Source organism: Pseudoliparis swirei, chromosome 2 (genome assembly GCF_029220125.1).
Source record: "Pseudoliparis swirei isolate HS2019 ecotype Mariana Trench chromosome 2, NWPU_hadal_v1, whole genome shotgun sequence".
Classification (NCBI taxonomy): domain Eukaryota; kingdom Metazoa; phylum Chordata; class Actinopteri; order Perciformes; family Liparidae; genus Pseudoliparis; species Pseudoliparis swirei.
The window spans coordinates 14,761,051-14,778,849 of NC_079389.1; the positions used below are offsets into that span (position 1 = coordinate 14,761,051).

General features: G+C 40.0%; 3 protein-coding genes across 3 annotated transcripts; all 3 read left to right on the top strand.

Moving 5' to 3' along the window:
- Nucleotides 1-966: 966 nt before the first annotated feature.
- LOC130204239 (olfactory receptor 2G6-like) lies at nucleotides 967-2,935 on the top strand. Its single transcript, XM_056430800.1, has one exon. It carries the CDS (start codon nucleotides 1,515-1,517, stop codon nucleotides 2,466-2,468), a length of 954 nt encoding a protein of 317 aa, XP_056286775.1. The 5' UTR covers nucleotides 967-1,514; the 3' UTR covers nucleotides 2,469-2,935.
- Nucleotides 2,936-4,061: 1,126 nt separating this feature from the next.
- Nucleotides 4,062-6,867, top strand: LOC130204417 (olfactory receptor 2G6-like). The gene is made up of 2 exons (XM_056431145.1): nucleotides 4,062-4,117; nucleotides 4,209-6,867. The coding sequence occupies exon 2, from the start codon at nucleotides 5,347-5,349 to the stop codon at nucleotides 6,298-6,300; it is 954 nt and encodes a 317-aa protein (XP_056287120.1). The 5' UTR covers nucleotides 4,062-4,117; nucleotides 4,209-5,346; the 3' UTR covers nucleotides 6,301-6,867.
- Nucleotides 6,868-16,526: 9,659 nt separating this feature from the next.
- Nucleotides 16,527-17,450, top strand: LOC130202122 (olfactory receptor 6C4-like). Its single transcript, XM_056427396.1, has one exon. The coding sequence runs from the start codon at nucleotides 16,527-16,529 to the stop codon at nucleotides 17,448-17,450; it is 924 nt and encodes a 307-aa protein (XP_056283371.1).
- The last annotated feature ends 349 nt before the right edge of the window (nucleotides 17,451-17,799 follow it).

Here is a 17,799-nt window from a genome sequence, read left to right on the forward strand (position 1 = left end):
CATTCTGACCCGATTGAATATTTAACCCTCCTGTCGCCTTCGGTTCAATTTGACCCGATTCAATGTTTAATGTCGGTGTTCTTTCGCGAGTCAACAAACAAACATAAAGTACCTCACACTTAAACTTGGAAAACAATATTAATTCTAATAATTTTCTGGAGATTTTAATAGCTGGGGTCATATTGACCTCAAGGGTAAAATATGTTAGAAAATATAAAGGTAACAGGAGGGTTAAACATTGAATCGGGTCAAATTGACCCGAAGGCAACACAAGGGTTAAGTTTAAAAGGTAATAAGGTTGCATTGACATATATTGTAAATGCATCCTAAAAATGATGGGAAATATTATTTGATATGTGTGTGTGTACCCTATGCCTTAGACTACACCATCAGGAAAAAGGCCCAGCAGAGGTTGTACTTCCTACACCAGCTCAGGAAGTACAACCTGCCTCAGGAGCTGCTGATCCTGTTCTACTCCGCCATCATCCAGTCTGTGCTCTGTTCCTCCATCACTGTGTGGTTTGGACCGGCCACCAAGCAGGACTGAGACAGGCTACAACGGGTAGTCAGGTGTGCGGAGAGAACTATTGGTTCCAGCCTGCCCTCCATCCTGGACTTGTACACCTCGAGAGTCAGGAAACGGGCTGGAAAGATCACTGCAGACCCTCACACCCTGGACACAGGCTGTTCCAATCCTCCCCTCTGGAAGGCGCTACAGAGCCCTGTAGGCCCAAACCAGCAGAGACAGGAACAACTTCTTCCCACTGGCCGTCACTCTGATGAACAGTTAATCAGACACATCCACATACTTGCACTATCGCCACATTCTTCTGCACCAACATCCCCTATCATTGTCACTGTTGTTGTTTATGTTGTTTTATATTGTACATACATTTGTGTTGCTATTCTGATGTCTTCCAAGTCTCTTTTTATATTTATCCTGTTATTTGTAAATTGCACGTACAATGAGAGTGTACGTGAAACCGGAGTCAAATTCCATGTATGTGCACATATATATGACCAAAAAACCTGATTCTGATTCTGATCCTGATGTAAGCACAGAGTCCACCTCCTTTGTCCCACAGAAGTCCTGTGCTCTGTCCTGCTGTCCGCCGGTCCAGTGCAGCTTGATCCGGGATGAATGATGGATAATAATGATATTCTGCATTAACAATTCTGAGGAAACCAACAATTTGTTTTGCCATTAATTAGATCCATGACATTTGTAGACTCTTTCGTCCGCAATATATTTCAATAAATAAAATCTTCAGAAGAAAACAACTTCTGAGATGCCAGCCAATAACATGCCTGCAGTAGAGAGGGAGTTCCCTTTAATATTCAACTATAAATTTGAGAAACACTGTGCAACACCAATGCTATACAGTTGGACATGCTGTTTAACATACATAGAGCATATTCCTGTCTAATAATTTATGTTTTTTACAGCATTGCATCCAGTCTTCTATTTTTGTTTTTTAACTTTCACACTTTTGGCTTAGGAGCATTACTGCAAAATGAGAACTACATCTAATTTCTCGTTTGTTATATTTTCACTGTCTGGCTTCAGCGCCACTGCCAACTACAAAATAACCCTTTTCTCTCTCACTTTTCTATATTATTGTCTAATTATCTGTGTTAACATGGCTCTCATTTTAACCATAATATTGGATCAAAACTTACATGAACCCATTTATGCTTTCATATGTAATCTCTGCATTAATGTACTTTATGGGACTGCAGCCTTTTATCCTAAATTTCTTATTGATCTTCTGTCTGATATTCAAGTTATATCATATGAAGGATGCCTTTTACAAGTCTTTGTGATATACACTTATGCAATGATTGATTTTTCTGTTTTAGCTGTGATGGCCTATGACAGATGTGTGGCTATATGTCGACCCCTGCAGTATCACTCTGTAATGTCTGTGCGAAGGACTGCAGTTTTAATTGGTTTGTCCTGGCTGGTGCCTTTATGCTGTGAAGTTGTGATAATAACTATCACATCTACATTGAACTTATGTGGATCCCGCATAGATAAACTCTACTGTGCGAACTGGTCAATTGTCAAACTAGCTTGTAGTACATCGCGAGCAAACAACATTGTTGGATTGATTATTATTGCTTTTTATTGTGTGCATGTCATCTTCATTGTGTGTTCTTATGTGCGGTTGGTAAATTCAGCTTTAAAATCTAATGAGGGCAGGAAAAAGTTGATACAGACATGTGTGCCACATTTGTTATGTCTGCTTAATGTCACTGCCACTTTGCTTTTTGATGTTATGTACTCTCGGTATGGATCAGCATCCGTGCCCCAGAGTGTGAGGAATTTCATGGCTTTACAATTTCTCATGATGCCCCCTCTTCTCAACCCTATAATATATGGACTGATTCTGACTAAAATTCGATTCAGAATGGTGGCATTGTGTATGAAGGCAGGTCAGAGATTTAAGTTGAGACTGAAGGCTTGATTTTTAGAATTAGTGTACCGTCCTGTCTGAAACACGACACTGGTCTGAAGTCTGTTTACAGAGACAGTTTCTATCATCCATTCTGCACATTTTATTATCAAACAATCAGGTTTCATACATCAAATGCATGAAGCAATTACATGAAGCTTACAGCATCTGAACACCTGCATCGAGTATGATACTTCATTTTAAAAAGGAAGATCACACATCTTCTTTACCAGGAGCAGAGCTCAAAGGAAAACATTGTTTAAATCAGGCCAGAATATTAAGATCTGTATTATTCTCTGGTCCCTGAGCAGTTTTCAAACTGTTGTAAAATGTAAAAAGAGTCATGAGAGTCCCAAGTGCAAGATGCCAGTTTTATATATTTGTAACAAGTGAACTGAATGATATAATATTGAGATATGTCTGGCACCTGATATTGATTTAATGTTGTTCTTTAGACACTTTAAACTTTTTACAATATTGTACTTGTCTGTGGAAATATCCTTTCACTTACTTTCACAATAACACCGGTTTCGTCGATAGTGAACTTGGTCACTATCTTAGACTACTGCAACTCCCTCCTTTCCGGCATTAATCAAAAATCCATCTCCCGCCTCCAACTAGTTCAGAATGCAGCAGCTAGGCTTCTTACTGGTTTTAACAGACGACATCACATTACCCCAGTCCTGGCCTCTCTCCACTGGCTCCCTGTTCGTTTTAGAATTGATTTAAAGATTTTGCTGATCACTTTTAAAGCACGCCTAGGTCTGGCTCCAAGCTACATCATTGAGATGTTAGCCCCTTATGATCCAGCACACAGCCTTAGATCCTCCGGTGGGGCCCTTCTGGCCGTTCCAGAGTTGAGGCTTAAATCAAAGGGTGACCGTGCCTTTGCTGTTACAAGAACAGCTTTTAAGTGATCTAGTTTTTTTATGCAGAACTTTGGTTTCCCTAATTTAGTGGTCTGTTTTTAATTTATTTGGTTTTGAATCTATTTATTTTTTATTTTCCATTTAATTTTTAATTTAATATATACTTTTAAATGTAATATTGGTTTCTTGCTATTCCACTTGTTTTGCTTTGACTCTCTGTGGAGCACTTTGTAAACATTGTTTTTAAAGGTGCTATATAAATAAAGTTATTATTATTATGATTATTTGGTGATCTTAATTGTATACACAATCTGTCTCTTTTCTCCTTGTGATGACAGCAGACAAAATCCCACTAAAATGTCACTGAAATTAGTCTATTTCTATAAATACAAGCATCAATGAGTTTTTTAATTTGTAGGACATTTTTGAGAACAATTATGACAGATTATTTATTTTCATTATGTTATTCAGCATTCACCTTTGCTTCACAACGCTTCAGAATCATTTTTCTTTTTAAAATACATACGACAAAATAACTGAAACACCTGACAGTAAAATGCAATCAAAAACAACTGGCACCTACTGTCGTAGATATTACACATTATTACACATGCTTTACAGATGGCATGGTATTGTGATTTCCTCTTATTATGTCTACCCGTGTTTTACAGGGTAAGAGGGAAAGTGGGGAGCAAAATGTACAATATTATGTATTTTTGTTATAATATAAAACAAACTGAAATAAAGATAGTTTCCCCCTGGCTTTTACCTGGTGAACTTTAAGTTTAAAAGGTAATAAGGTTGCATTGACATATATTGTAAATGCATCCTAAAAATGATGGGAAATATGATTTGATATGTGTGTGTGTACCCTATGCCTTAGACTACACCATCAGGAAAAAGGCCCAGCAGAGGTTGTACTTCCTACACCAGCTCAGGAAGTACAACCTGCCTCAGGAGCTGCTGATCCTGTTCTACTCCGCCATCATCCAGTCTGTGCTCTGTTCCTCCATCACTGTGTGGTTTGGACCGGCCACCAAGCAGGACTGAGACAGGCTACAACGGGTAGTCAGGTGTGCGGAGAGAACTATTGGTTCCAGCCTGCCCTCCATCCTGGACTTGTACACCTCGAGATTCAGGAAACGGGCTGGAAAGATCACTGCAGACCCTCACACCCTGGACACAGGCTGTTCCAATCCTCCCCTCTGGAAGGCGCTACAGAGCCCTGTAGGCCCAAACCAGCAGAGACAGGAACAACTTCTTCCCACTGGCCGTCACTCTGATGAACAGTTAATCAGACACATCCACATACTTGCACTATCGCCACATTCTTCTGCACCAACATCCCCTATCATTGTCACTGTTGTTGTTTATGTTGTTTTATATTGTACATACATTTGTGTTGCTATTCTGATGTCTTCCAAGTCTCTTTTTATATTTATCCTGTTATTTGTAAATTGCATGTACGTACAATGAGAGTGTACGTGAAACCGGAGTCAAATTCCATGTATGTGCACATATATATGACCAAAAAACCTGATTCTGATTCTGATCCTGATGTAAGCACAGAGTCCACCTCCTTTGTCCCACAGAAGTCCTGTGCTCTGTCCTGCTGTCCGCCGGTCCAGTGCAGCTTGATCCGGGATGAATGATGGATAATAATGATATTCTGCATTAACAATTCTGAGGAAACCAACAATTTTTCTTGCCGTTAATTAGATCCATGACATTTGTAGACTCTTTCGTCTGCAATATATTTCAATTAATAAAATCTTCAGAAGAAAACAACTTCTGAGATGCCAGCCAATACCATGCCTGCAGTAGAGAGGGAGTTCCCTTTAATATTCAACTATAAATTTGAGAAACACTGTGCAACACCAATGCTATACAGTTGGACATGCTGTTTAACATACATAGAGCATATTCCTGTCTAATAATTTATGTTTTTTACAGCATTGCATCCAGTCTTCTATTTTTGTTTTTTAACTTTCACACTTTTGGCTTAGGAGCATGACTGCAAAATGAGAAATACATCTAATTTCTCGTTTGTTATATTTTCACTGTCTGGCTTCAGCGCCACTGCCAACTACAAAATAACCCTTTTCTCTCTCACTTTTCTATATTATTGTCTAATTATCTGTGTTAACATGGCTCTCATTTTAACCATAATATTGGATCAAAACTTACATGAACCCATGTATGCTTTTATATGTAATCTGTGCATGAATGTACTTTTTGGGACTGCAGCCTTTTATCCTAAATTTCTTATTGATCTTCTGTCTGATATTCAAGTTATATCATATGAAGGATGCCTTTTACAAGTCCTTGTGATATACACTTATGCAACGATTGATTTTTCTATTTTAGCTGTGATGGCCTATGACAGATGTGTGGCTATATGTCGACCCCTGCAGTATCACTCTGTAATGTCTGTGCGAAGGACTGCAGTTTTAATTGGTTTGACCTGGCTGGTGCCTTTATGCTGTATGGTTGTGGGTATAACTATCACATCTACATTGAAATTATGTGGATCCCGCATAGATAAACTCTACTGTGAGAACTGGTCAATTGTCAAACTAGCTTGTAGTACATCGCGAGCAAACAACATTGTTGGATTGATTATTATTGCTTTTTATTGTGTGCATGTCATCTTCATTGTGTGTTCTTATGTGCGGTTGGTAAATTCAGCTTTAAAATCTAAAGAGGGCAGGAGAAAGTTTATACAGACATGTGTGCCACATTTGTTATGTCTGCTTAATGTCGCTGCTGCTTTGCTTTTTGATGTTATGTACTCTCGGTATGGATCAGCATCCGTGCCCCAGAGTGTGAGGAATTTCATGGCTATACAATTTCTCATGATGCCCCCTCTTCTCAACCCTATAATATATGGACTGATTCTGACTAAAATTCGATACAGAATGGTGGCATTGTGTCTGAAGGCAGGTCAGAGATTTAAGTTGAGACTGAAGGCTTGATTTTTAGAATTAGTGTACCGTCCTGTCTGAAACACGACACTGGTCTGAAGTCTGTTTACAGAGACAGTTTCTATCATCCATTCTGCACATTTTATTATCAAACAATCAGGTTTCATACATCAAATGCATGAAGCAATTACATGAAGCTTACAGCATCTGAACACCTGCATCGAGTATGATACTTCATTTTAAAAAGGAAGATCACACATCTTCTTTACCAGGAGCAGAGCTCAAAGGAAAACATTGTTTAAATCAGGCCAGAGTATTAAGATCTGTATTATTCTCTGGTCCCTGACCAGTTTTCAAACTGTTGTAAAATGTAAAAAGAGTCATGAGAGTCCCAAGTGCAAGATGCCAGTTTAATATATGTGTAACAAGTGAACTGAATGATATAATATTGAGATATGTCTGGCACCTGATATTGATTTAATGTTATTCTTTAGACACTTTAAACTTTTTACAATATTGTACTTGTCTGTGGAAATATCCTTTCACTTACTTTCACAATAACACCGGTTTCGTCGATAGTGAACTTGGTCACTATCTTAGACTACTGCAACTCCCTCCTTTCCGGCATTAATCAAAATCCATCTCCGCCTCAACTAGTTCAGAATGCAGCAGCTAGGCTTCTTACTGGTTTTAACAGACGACATCACATTACCCCAGTCCTGGCCTCTCTCCACTGGCTCCCTGTTCGTTTTAGAATTGATTTTAAGATTTTGCTGATCACTTGTAAAGCACGCCTCGGTCTGGCTCCAAGCTACATCATTGAGATGTTAGCCCCTTATGATCCAGCACACAGCCTTAGATCCTCCGGTGGGGCCCTTCTGGCCGTTCCAGAGTTGAGGCTTAAATCAAAGGGTGACCGTGCCTTTGCTGTTACAAGAACAGCTTTTAAGTGATCTAGTTTTTTTATGCAGAACTTTGGTTTCCCTAATTTAGTGGTCTGTTTTTAATTTATTTGGTTTTGAATTTATTTATTTTTTATTTTCCATTTAATTTTTAATTTTAATATATACTTTTAAATGTAATATTGGTTTCTTGCTATTACACTTGTTTTGCTTTGACTCTCTGTGGAGCACTTTGTAAACATTGTTTTTAAAGGTGCTATATAAATAAAGTTATTATTATTATGATTATTTGGTTATCTTAATTGTATACACAATCTGTCTCTTTTCTCCTTGTGATGACAGCAGACAAAATCCCACTAAAATCTCACTGAAATTAGTCTATTTCTATAAATACAAGCATCAATGAGTTTTTTAATTTGTAGGACATTTTTGATAACAATTATTATAGATTATTTATTTTCATTATGTTATTCAGCATTCACCTTTGCTTCACAACGCTTCAGAATCATTATTCTTTGCAAAATACATACGACAATATAACTGAAACACCTGACAGTAAAATGCAATCAAAAACAACTGGCACCTACTGTAGTAGATATTACACATTATTACACATGCTTTACAGATGGCATGGTATTGTGATTTCCTCTTATTATGTCTACCCGTGTCTTACAGGGTAAGAGGGAAAGTGGGGAGCAAAATGTACAATATTATGTATTTTTTAGGGCTGTGAAACGATTAAAATTTTTAATCGGGTTTCAATACCTGAGTTTCTGTAGATTAATCCAATTGATTAATCATATTACCCGATATTCTCGGTATATTTGTGAGAACATAGAGATTACCATGACAAAAGACGGATATATACATTTTTGGTGCTGCAACTCAGGCCCCATTCTTCTTTACAATGGTGCTGCAACTCAGCAGTTGTTGTGATTTTCTTCCATATGGAACATTAATACATCTTCATCCTAAACAGAATGTTTAACCCTCCTGTTACCTTTCGGGTCAATTTGACCCCATTCAATGTTTAATGTCGGTGTTCTTTGGGGTCAATTTGACCCCAGGCTGTTTTCACTGTGTCAAACATATAAGAAATATCAACTTTTTTATTTATTTAAAGGGCTATTTAGGTAGTCAACAAACAAACATAAAGTACCTCATACTTAAACTTGGGAAGCAATATTAATTCTAATAATTTTCTGGAGGTTTTAATTGCTGGGGTCAAATTGACCCCGAGGGTAAAATATGTGAGTAAATGTAAAGGTAACAGGAGGGTTAAACAGAACATTTTTCTCTTGTTTGTCAACCATTAACTCCACCATGATACAATCTAAAGGCCTCTAGTCTTCCTCGAGCAGCTGCTGAGGCAAACTGACTGTGTGGGTTTTCTTCATGAACTGGACCGTGATGAAAGGGACGGCGGGGACACCGCTGCAAAGCTGAAACTTAAAGGAATTGACCAGCAGGAGTGGAGCCTGCGGCTTCATGTGACTCAACACGGGAAACCTCACCGGCCCGGACACGGACAGGTGGACAGATTGACAAGTGACTTTTTTTTTGCTCGGTCCCGATGCGCGCGCACGGAGCTCTGTGGCGCGCGAGACGGAGATCGATAAGTGTTAACGCAACGCGAAGAGACAGAAATGACATGCTGCTGTGGAGATACGATCAACAACAGACGTTTAGTTTAATAAAAGAACAAAGACGTGCTATAGAGAACATGTCAGGGGGCGGGCCAATCTCTTTAATGTCATGCGATCTACCAACACTACGCCGCGATCGACTGGCAGGTCGCGATCGACGTGTTGAGACCCCTGATCTACAGGAAGTAAAAGTCGTAACAAGGTTTCCGTAGGTGAACCTGCGGAAGGATCATTACCGATGAACAGACCGTCTGCATGAGAGCGGACAGAGTTCAGATTGAAGTGGTGTATTGGAAGCTCATTTTGCAAGTGACTTTTTTTTCGTCCCGAGGACCAACAACAGACGGATTGGAAGCTCATTCTGCGCATGCGTTAAATGCGTAAAAAAACAAAAACTAGTTAAACCTGTAATTGAATTAACTGAGTTAACGCGTTATTTTTCACAGCACTAATTATTACACATGCTTTACAGATGGCATGGTATTGTGATTTCCTCTTATTATGTCTACCCGTGTCTTACAGGGTAAGAGGGAAAGTGGGGAGCAAAATGTACAATATGTATTTTTGTTATAATATAAAAGAAACTGAAATAAAGATAGTTCCCCCCTGGCTTTTACCTGGTGAACTTTAAGTTTAAAAGGTAATAAGGTTGCATTGACATATATTGTAAATGCATCCTAAAAATGATGGGAAATATTATTTGCTATGTGTGTGTGTACCCTATGCCTTAGAGGGATGAAAGGTCAAAAATGTACAATCACAATGGAAACATGCAAGTGACGTCATTTGATCCAGAGCGATTTGCCTATCGTTTCCATTGCTGACTCCATTGCTGACGACAGTGGCGGGCCGTCAGGGCCAGCAAGGCCTTCTCTGCTGGCCTAAACATCATCAGAATATAATTTTTTTTTAAATAAATGTTCCCACAAATATGTATTCAATTATTCCCCAGAGTAAGAGTTCTACTCTTCATTTCATAGCTTTCCTCTTGGTTGCACTGCTTCCAGCCCCAGGTTGAGATTTGGAGGGCTGGTCTTTATGTTAGATCTTTTATCCAATCATATTCAGCCATCATGTGTTGCCAGGGGGCTAAAATCTGCCCTTAGGCCTTCAGAATCAACATTGCGGGCGCTGGTAGCTTAAAGTGAATGGGAATGAAAATGTTGTGTCAACCAATCAGCTTTAGAGTTGGCTCCTCTAGGCCTAAGGCCCCGGAACCGGCACAGGAGCCAGCTAGCAGGCGTAGTGCGTGCACGTCTTTTGATTGGATTACCAATATTGAGAGGCGGGGCCTATGGGCAGGTATATGCAGAACCTCAGAACTAGGAAACTGAATTTGATAAACGAATTAATTCGCGTACTACTAAACTGTTTGTTCAACCCACAATGGCGGAAGGAGGAGAAGATATCGATTTGGTCGAGGATATAATTATAACGCCATTCTCAAGACAAACTTTAAGACCGACGCCGACGTTACAAAGCCCGTCACAGGCGGGGAAGGGGTTCGTTCGCCACTTTCAAAGTTCCAACTACGAGCGCTACCAACGGCTCTCAGGCTCCGAGAAGCTCTGCACACCGGACTGCTGGGAATGCCTGTTATTTGCAAGTGATCGATTTGGTGTTGGGAGCCACACTGGCTTTGCAAACTTGAGTTGTCTAACCGAGGCAGCAACGAGACACCAGAGTACGACTCGGCACCTACAAGCAACGGTGCTTTGAAAACTTTTGGGGACACAGAGCGGATCTACAGATCAACGAACAAGCGCGCAGGGCAACCGATCTGCACAATGAAAAGGTGAAGAACAAGAGGGAAATCTTGAAAAGACTCATTAATTGTGTCATGTGTTTGGGTAAACAGGAACTTTCTACTTCATCATCACGGTGAAGCTGCTCTGGTGACAATGCGCTGTTTAGTGAACACACTGTAAAAAAAAGTTGGACTTAAAGCTCAAAGTTTGTGGACCAGAAATGGATAGAAGAAGAATATTAATAACTCTGTTGCACTAGAGCAGGGGTGTCAAACTCATTTTCACCGTGGGCCACATCGGCCTCATGGCTGCCCTCAAAGGGCCGGTTGTCACTAACACGGTATCATTCTAACTACTCCAAAACATATTGTGAAATAACTGTCTTTGCATTTGTTTATTGTTTATTTAGGTGTACTTATATAAATGTATAACTATATATGCAAATGTATTGAATATTATAAAATAAATCTATTTCATTTTATTTATTTTAACCCACATTACTTTATCAAAGATCAAACAAACATTATTACATTAACTTTGTTAAAAGCTTTGTCACAGTTGAGACAGGTGGTTCTCCACTGGTCTGGGCAGTGGTTCTCTACTGGTCTGGGACGGTGGTTCTCCACTGGTCTGGGGCTGTGGTTCTCCACTGGTCTGGCTTTGGGACGCACTATCACCCCTGAATGACAAGCTGAGACCTAAATCGAGGGACATTTTTAACTTCTAAAATGTATTTAATGAAAAGATGGTGCAGTTTGAACCTGAGAGTTCAGAATATCACAGTATGCACAACAAAACTATTTAGTAATATTCCCTTTTACAGTCAATTATGAACCAACAAGTGAATCTTAAGGACACAAGGTAATACAACATACATTACTACTCAGTAACTTCAGACTTTAAAACATGTCTCAACAGTGCTTTCATGCATAAACATGAAATAAAAAAGTCTGGTTTTAAAAAGCCTCAAAAGATGTAATTCATGTCTCACTCACTGAACCTATGACACATAAAGCTGCTCGACAAGTCAGAGTCTTGAGGAACAGCTTTTATACACAAACTATAAATAAATTAAACAAGGGTAATTAAAAAAGATTCACATATTCAACATTAACTTTTCTTCTGACTATATTATAAATACTGAACAACATGAAGCAGCACTCACTTCAACCTTAGTGACCACTGACATAGACCTGATGGAGGAATTCATAATAGGGGAACTGGGGATGTTTGTTAATACAAAGTCAATGTGGTCACACGCACGCACGCGCGTCTGGATGTCCGCCGGGCGCGTGAATGACAGGACCCGAAAAATGCGCCTCATTCGGGCTGATTTTTTAAACTCGGGCGGTAAAAGTACGTGAGACTGTTCAAATGCTCCGCGTGACGTCACTGACGTCATGCCGTTGAATCAGAACCTACGGAGGATATCGATCGTCTGGAAGCGGCCGTCATCCAGACGCAGCTCCTGGAGAAGCTGCGTGCGGCTACGGATAATATAATATGTAATATTAATATTATTAACCCAGACTCGAGGGCTTGATGGTCCGACGTGTGTGGGACTTTCTCAACAGAACAAAGAGTGTGTATTTCTTCTGTGGTGGACGGTGGTAACGAACTGTTATATGCCACGATAAGCCACGCCCCCTCTCCAGCGATTCTCGCGCGAGTGAAGAAAACCTGACAAATAGTCCGGCGACTGAACTCACGCGAGTACATTTAGTAAAGCAACGCAAGGGTTCGCCTCTCCTCTGGCTGAACGCAGCAGGAAGGAGAGTGAACAGACCGCAGTCCGCTGCAAAAAAAATGACCTTCAAAATAAAAGCACACGATTTTTCCCCTCCCTTTTTTAAAGAAAAGGCATCATATTTATTTCATGCCGTCGCGGGCCACATAAAATGACGTGGCGGGCCACATTTGGCCCGCGGGCCATGAGTTTGACACATATGCACTAGAGTATGTTCTTGCCTATTAGTTGAACTGGACTGTATTGTACTCTTCCCCTGCAATTCTCTGAATAAAAATGTCAATTTCAAGGTGACGCAACGCTTGGTTCTCCTGCGTCTCTGTCTAACTGTATAGTGTCTAGAGCCATGGCATCATAATGATAATAATAAGAGGTGGATTAATTCGGGTGGGACTGTGTAGGACCTCACTGAAGGCCCAGGCCCCAGGCCCACGGCACGCCACTGGCTGACGAAAGGCTGCCGTATCGGGTATGATTACTGTGCGCTCCCCGGTGAGCCCCAGTGGAAAACAACAAGCCTCAGGGAGCAGGGAGAGCTACAGCCAGCTAATTAAGATCCAACGGTCACTGCTGTACGCTAACCTCATGGGATGGTCTGTGAAATAAATACATTCATGCATTGAATAATTAAAGAAAGGACAATGACATTTAATATTTGACAGTGTTTTATTCTCATTTAACAGTGACTTTACCTAAAGACCAAAAGATGTAAACAAGTTTCAATTCAGTCACGAGTACCACCGAGCGGATGCTGTAACTGTTATCTTTAAAGAGTTCCATAGAGTACACACAGTCACTGGTCAACAGGTCATTAACGCCACCGTCCTCTGAGAGCAATTAACAAAACAACACCACTCTGGAGAGTCAGTCTAAGTCGAACATATTTACACAAACAAGTTCTCTCCTGAAAGCAGAACTCAATACATTAAACATAGTTAATGTTTACTTTAGTTTAATACATACAGTGCAGTATATTAAGCTGTTGAATTTGCATTCTTATTATCCATCTTCATGAGTGTAAAACCCATTAAAATCTATTTTCAACATAATTGTATGTATGATGCAACCATTAACGACAGCCATAACATGTCCACAGTGCTAATGTAACAACCCTCATGCACAATCCCAAGTTAAAATCACAAGCTTTTTAATTCAAGATATATTGGATTGCATTGTGCTTTGGCAGAATGTGGTAGCTTAAGAAGATATGGTTTTTTAACCAGCCATGAATTACGTGGCTAAACATTTCTCGACAAATCTTCCTTCCATCATATGATTGCACTTAACTCATACCTGAGTTTTAAACTATGCAATATCCTAAAAAATATGACCTTTGTCCGCAGTTTGTGATGCTCTGACACATTCTTCATCATACATGAAGGACTGATAGCACTGTTTTGTATCTGCATCTTCAGTGTACCTATATGCTGGCGTAAACAGCCATGTGTAACACAACTGCCCCCCCCCCCCCCCCTTCCCCCATTTACCAGTCTAGTGTCATTCCAGCCAGACCAAACCATGAAAGAGAGTACATCATCTCCAACAGATGGAACCTTGGATGTCACCCAAAGGGTGACCTCAACACTCTTCTGCTAAACAAGGCCGCCAACATTGCCATGTTGGGTGTGGAAGGATCTCCTCCTGCCTCCATATCAGATTGGGAACACACTCAGAAAGCCATCCCGCCAGGCGGTTTGTGGATGGACCTTTGCAGCCACACCATCCCGAAAGAACACAGACAACTATTCAGTGCGTCTGATGGGGTCTGTGTATTTTACATAACATCTATACATCCATCACCTTTAACTGCTTATCCTGTTCAGGGTCACGAGGGGTCTGGAGCCAATCAGGGTGACCAGACTATCGCATGGCAGCCAGATAGAGACAGACAAACCTTCAGGCTCACATTCAAGCACACATTTACACCTATGGGCAATTTTAGTGTCAACAATGAACTTATGGACTGTGAGAGGAAGCATGAGAACCCGGAGAGACCAGCATTTAAACAGGGACCCTTTACCAAGGCCTCTAAAACCAAAAGGCTTTCACTTGGGGATGGTCCAGAGCTGGGCTGCCATCATCTAATTAATTTCTGAATACGACTGCCAAATCTGCTTCACTACCTCGGGGTGAAGCCTCTCCTCATTCTGGTAGGCTACCCCGTCTCAACAGCACACCTGTTGCGGAGACCACCGTCTTCAACGGGGCAGCCGACAGAACTCCACCCTGTCGACAATCACATACTTCCCCCATATCAGGGGTCTGATGTGCTGGAGGGCTGAGAACATTGCCTGAAACTTGAGGTTAATGTGTTGGTCCTCAACCAAGTCTACACACCACGAACAGGTCTAGTCCGACAGCCCCCTTCCATTCCCGCACCCCCACTGTACACATTACTTCTATTGCACTTCTGTCCATCCTGGGAGAGGGATCCCTCTTATGTCGATCTCCCTAAGGTGTCTTCCTTTTTTTTCTCGTTAATGCTGTGTTTTGGGGGAGGATGTTGCGGTTGTACAGATTGTAAAGCCCTCTGAGGAAAATTTGTGATTTGTGTTTTTGGACCAAATATAATGATAAACATTTGAATTGAATTAAATGGAAACCAAGCACCGCTTGTGACTCTTGGCCTCCAACTAGAGGTTGGCAAACTATCTCTGCAGGCGTGGCATTTGCAGGAACCCCAACGGTACCACCGAAAGACACCATGAACCCTATTGCCAGCATGGCGGTCAGTGATGACCCCCGGTCGCAGTTGGCTGCTGCAGACCCTTCATTTAAACTCTTGTCCTGCTTGTTTCCCTCAGATGTATATTATTTACACATATGCTTCCGATCAATTAATAATTCTCAGCATTATGGCATATGATCGATATGTTGCTGTATGTCTTCCTTTACACACTATCATAGAAAGAAGACCTTTAAAATAGTCTACACATTGATTGTTTCTGCTTGGATTTGTCCAGCCTGTAACCTTATACATGAAGCATTCATACTGTTGTCAGGCTTTCTCTGTGTGATAACAACATACAAAAGGTATACTTTTGAACTCTTGTATTGTGCTTGCTTGTTGGAAAAGGTCATCAGAGGTCTCTGGAAAAGTATTACAAAGTTGTCTTCCTCATGTTATTTAATTCGGGATTTATTCAGTCACATCATTTAGTGGTACCGCACTGAGCCGACAAAATCCTAAAGAAACAAATCCATTTGCTGCTGGATTTTTATCACAAGCATTTATTTTCATTCCTCCAGTTCTGAATCCCATTGTGTGTGGCCTTAAATTGCCAGAGATTAGAAAACACATTTTCAAGATATTATGCTTAAAATCTCAGACTAAAAAGAATTAATGTCAAACTTTAATTTATTTGCAATGATTGTGTTAATGTTGAATAAACAACATATAAAAGTTTCTAAGCGAAAAGACAACGTATCTTGTGTTTAATTTAACTTTCTTGTACTACGAACAACCAGGCTGATTGAAAGTACATCACGGCTGGCCTTTACAAAAGTACATAAAAGAACCTAAGAGAGTTCATGGTTCATGGTTAAGTTAAGAAAAGACCATAAACAGTTTGAAACATATGTATCTGGTCTCACAGCAACAGACAACAGTAAAAGTATACCAGCATCCACAATACGTATGAGAGTAGTCTGATTCATTCTAAAGAATTTATAGACAGCTGCAGTACAAAAGACAAAGTGCATTTGAGTGTTCTTGCTTGCATAATTGCATATATAAAAACAAATATGTTTCAACTCACGAAAATAAAAAATGAATAAGAGTGTGATTAGTCATGTGGATGCTGCTTTATGGAGTTTGAATGCATAGGGGGCACATCTCGCATCCCACCATGTGCAGTAGGTCTTAATCCTGAGGAAATTAATCTGTTGATGGAAAATAGAAATAGGACATTTTTTGAGTTACAGGACAATTCCTGCATTTTGAAAAGGCTGAAACCTACAGCTCATATTACATCCCCAAGAGAAAGGAGGCCGAACATACTCATAAATCTTCCAAAATTCGACAAACTGAACTTAGGGTGTCGTACACAAAGCAACACACTATTTGATGAAAAGATATCGTAGGAAAAGAATATTTGATTTTGAAAAAATTGCCTACTGGGTACACATCATGTTCAGGGTGGGGTGACACAGAAGAGGATGCTCTTGTTTTCATCTCATGGTTTAGGTCAAACATTTGCAATTTCTCTCTGTTCAGTATTAAAACTAGACATCTATGATGGATAATTTTTCAGTAATAACTATGTTTACTCTGTCAGGCTTAAGTGGGACAACAAACTACAGAGTTATTCTCTTTGTTCTGACTTTATTGTGTTACTGTGTGATTTGGCTGGTAAACTTGACCATTATTGTGACAGTCATTGTGGACAAAAAGCTCCATGAGCCCATGTATATCTTTCTCTGTAACCTATGCATCAATGGACTGTATGGGACAGCAGGCTTTTACCCCAAGTTCCTCATGGATCTTGTGTCTACCACTCACATCATCTCTTATGCTGGATGTCTTCTGCAGGGTTTTGTGTTGCACTCTTCAGCTTGTGCTGATTTCTCTTTTCTAGTGCTCATGGCCTACGACAGATACGTGGCTATATGTCGCCCTCTGGTGTACCACACTGTGATGACTAAACAGAGAATTTGTGTTTTTGTGTTCTTTGCTTGGATTTTACCCTTTTTCTTGATACTCATGAGCACAATAACAACAGCAACATCCAGGTTATGCAGCTCACATATACCAAAGATCTACTGTGTTAATTGGTTAATTTCTAAACTTGCTTGTTCTACCTCTGTAGCAACAATTTTTATTCCAGCTTTTAATTATACTTTTTATTTTGGCCATTGTGTCTTTGTTTGCTGGTCTTACATATACATGATCAGAACATGCCTCAAATCCAAAGAGAACATGACTAAATGTATGGAGACATGTGTACCACATTTATTCTCTTTAATTGTAGTATTAGGTTCTTTGCTTTTTGATTTGTTGTACATGCGATTTGGTTCAAAAGACTTAGTACAAGGTGTCCAGAATCTCATGGCGATGGAATTTCTCATTGTTCCTCCGATTGTGAACCCCCTGATTTATGGTTTCAAATTGACACAAATAAGAAGAAGGATTCAAAATGCACTGTGCAGTAAAAAATAATGTTTTTGAATCATGTCATGAGTTGGTCCACAGAAAGGATACTTCTGTTTGTATATGTATGTCGTTTGGGAGAAATACCCAATAAGTCTAACATTGTTAATCCTGAGTCAATGTGACATGTACAGTACAAAAGTGCCAACACAGAAAGCAGTTTAGAGAAAGGCTCAACTGAATCAACCTTTATTTATCTTTACAATCATATTTGAAATGTTTCTTCAATCGAATGTGGCTTTCAATAAAGTTGGACTTGTTTGACATAGATGTGTTATTTTGGATGCGTAGATTAGATTAGGAAACGTTACTAATCCCCAGTGGGGAAACTCATTTGCCACCAAAAGCTACAGACAAC